Source organism: Arachis hypogaea, chromosome 5, assembly GCF_003086295.3.
Source record: "Arachis hypogaea cultivar Tifrunner chromosome 5, arahy.Tifrunner.gnm2.J5K5, whole genome shotgun sequence".
In the NCBI taxonomy this organism is placed as follows: Eukaryota; Viridiplantae; Streptophyta; class Magnoliopsida; order Fabales; family Fabaceae; genus Arachis; species Arachis hypogaea.
Window position 1 is genome coordinate 28,342,443 of NC_092040.1, and position 2,814 is coordinate 28,345,256.

Sequence of the window (2,814 nt, forward strand, 5' to 3'; positions counted from 1 at the left end):
TTTTAATTTATTTAAAAATAAAAATAAAAAATGAAAAATATTATTCTTTAATAAGACTTATAAATTAAAATTAAATTAATTAAATTATTAATAATAAAAATAGACAAATATTTTGTTTAAAAAATAACTATGTCAAGTGTATATAAAAAATTTATTATTAATAATATATAATATATTTTAAAAATAAATTAAATAATATTTATATTTATACACAAATACATGATAACTCATTTAATAATTGGTTTTTTGTATACGTAGAACATTTTTATTAAAAAAATACTAAATTAAAGTTATTTTAATAGATGCAATGCATGATATAACCTAAGAGGTTTCTAACTTTCTATAAAAGGAACACATGCCAAACAACTAATCATAGTACATTTCTACTTCAAAATATCACCCCAAACCTAATAATTAAGAGAGAGGGAAAAAAATGGAAAGGGATGTGTGTGATCTTTCTCCCACATGGGATTGTGAAAATGGCAATAATTCTGTGGAGAAGAGGCTAAGGCTATTTGGATTTGAGCTGAATCCACCTTCAAACAGTGTGAAAGATCCTAACACTACAGAAGGATCAGATGAAAGTGTGAATTCATCATCTAACTCAGTTTCTTTAGGAGGGGACAAAACCACAGCACAAGATCAAAGAACCACAACCACTAATAATAATAATGAGAAGAAGTTTGAGTGCCAATACTGTTTGAAGGAATTTGCAAATTCACAAGCACTTGGTGGGCACCAAAATGCTCACAAGAAAGAGAGGATGAAGAAGAAAAGGTTGCAGCTTCAAGCAAGGAAAGCCACCATAAACTACTATCTTCAACAGCCTAATTTCCCAAACAACAATCATTATCATGGTTTTTTTTACCATAATCAGAATCATAATAACAGTAACACACCTTGGTTCTATGATCCTTCTTCCTACAACTACTATTCTGACTTCACAGCTTGTGAAGAATCCCAAATTAGCTTTAACCCCAATGATCAAGATTCAAACTTTTTGATCGAAAAAGCATCCAATAGTAATTGGTATTCATCTCTACCATCATCATATCAAACTGCTTCTTCTTCACAGCAAGATTCTTGCATGTTCAATTTCTCTAATACTAGTACAGAAGATAATAATAATAATAGGGCTTACAACATCTTCAAGCCTTGCAACTTTCTTGATTCTTCAAATCATCAAATACAAAGCCATAATAGTAATAACAAAGCTTTAGATCTTCAATTAGGCCTCAATTTGCAGTCAAATACAAGAAGGGCCTAATTTATTAGTATTATTATTATTGTTGATTAGGACATATAGAATATATATAATTTATTTATAGTTTCTATGTTTTTAGTTTCTTGATGAATTGTTCAAATGTATGAATCTCAAACATATATCTGGAAAAACAACAAATTTCACAGTTCATTATAGTGATGATTTTTAGGAAAATATTATAATACAGCTCTTGTGGCAATTTTTTCTTTTTAAGAATATAATTTAACCATTGGAAATTGTATATGATGATTTTCTGTATATAAAAGCTTTATTTTATTTTATTTTTTTCTCCTTTACTATCTCGTTTAATTATTCATATTATTATAAGATATATATATGAAGGAGCATGCACTTAATATCAGAACCCTTAGTTGCATGTAAAGGGTGTTAATTAAAATATTAAATGCAAATAATTAACCTTTTGGAAAGGCCTAGTTAGTTAGTTGCATGCTAATATATAATATGAATGAAAATAAATTAAATTCCAAGCTATAACATGGTATATAATTACAAGGAAAAAATATGGATTACCCATGTAATTTCATGAGTGCTTCGATATATCGTGTGAGAAGATAATAAATTAAAGATAAGGGTTTATACATAAAATTATTTTATATTTCCTATTTATATTTATTATATATTACTAATTCAACAAAAAATCTATTACGTTTTATTTTTTATTATAATTAAAATAAAATTTTTTCTCTAAAATTAAAATTTCACTCTTCTCTATCTCTTTCTTTATATTTTTTTTCTTTAATTCACTCATTCTATCTCTCTTATATATTATTATTAATGACTAATTATAAATTTGACAATCAAAATACGTAACATGATATTTTCTAATTAAAATTAAAATTAAATTAAATTAAATTAAAATTTTAATATTAAAATTAAAATTAAAATATAACTGTATTATAAATTACTAATTTAACAACCAAAATATATCACATAACACTCTTTTATTAAAATTGAGATAAATATTTTTTTTTAAAATTAATAAACTCCCTTCCTCCATCTTCTTATCTATCTTTCTCCCCTTTTCTATTTCTTTCTACCCTTTCCACTCTATATATAACTTATATTTTATATTTTATATTTTATATTACTAATTTGACAAATTAAAATATGTCACGAAATATTCTTTTATTACAATTAAAATTAAATCTTTTCCTTCAAAAATAATAAACTCCCTATTTCTTCTTTCTCTATTTACCTTTTTATTCTACAAAAAATAAAATTAATAAAATAATATAATTTAAATAAATTCATAAAATTATAAAAATTACATTAAATTTATAATTAAATATAATTAAAAAATAATTCTATAATATTATTCACATAAAAAAATATATTATTATATGCATACTTTTTTGTTTTTTTTATTCAGTTTTAAATTTTTGTTACTTATCTTTTTAATCTATATTTTTACTTTTCTTTCTTCAAATATTCATTACTTTTTATTTGGAGAGAATCCTAATATTATGATTAATAATTAGAATCAAGATTTAATTATTTAAAAAAAATAATTTTAAATTAATTTTATAACT

General features: G+C 22.9%; 1 protein-coding gene across 1 annotated transcript; it reads left to right on the forward strand.

Annotated features, from left to right (window-relative positions):
* Window positions 1-360: 360 nt before the first annotated feature.
* On the forward strand, window positions 361-1,545 carry LOC112801045 (uncharacterized). Its single transcript, XM_025843572.3, has one exon. The coding sequence runs from the start codon at window positions 434-436 to the stop codon at window positions 1,265-1,267; it is 834 nt and encodes a 277-aa protein (XP_025699357.1). The 5' UTR covers window positions 361-433; the 3' UTR covers window positions 1,268-1,545.
* The last annotated feature ends 1,269 nt before the right edge of the window (window positions 1,546-2,814 follow it).

What these genes read in the sequence shown, in the direction of transcription:
- LOC112801045 (XM_025843572.3), top strand. Translation starts at nt 434, where the DNA reads ATGGAAAGGGATGTGTGTGATCTTTCTCCCACATGGGATTGTGAAAAT.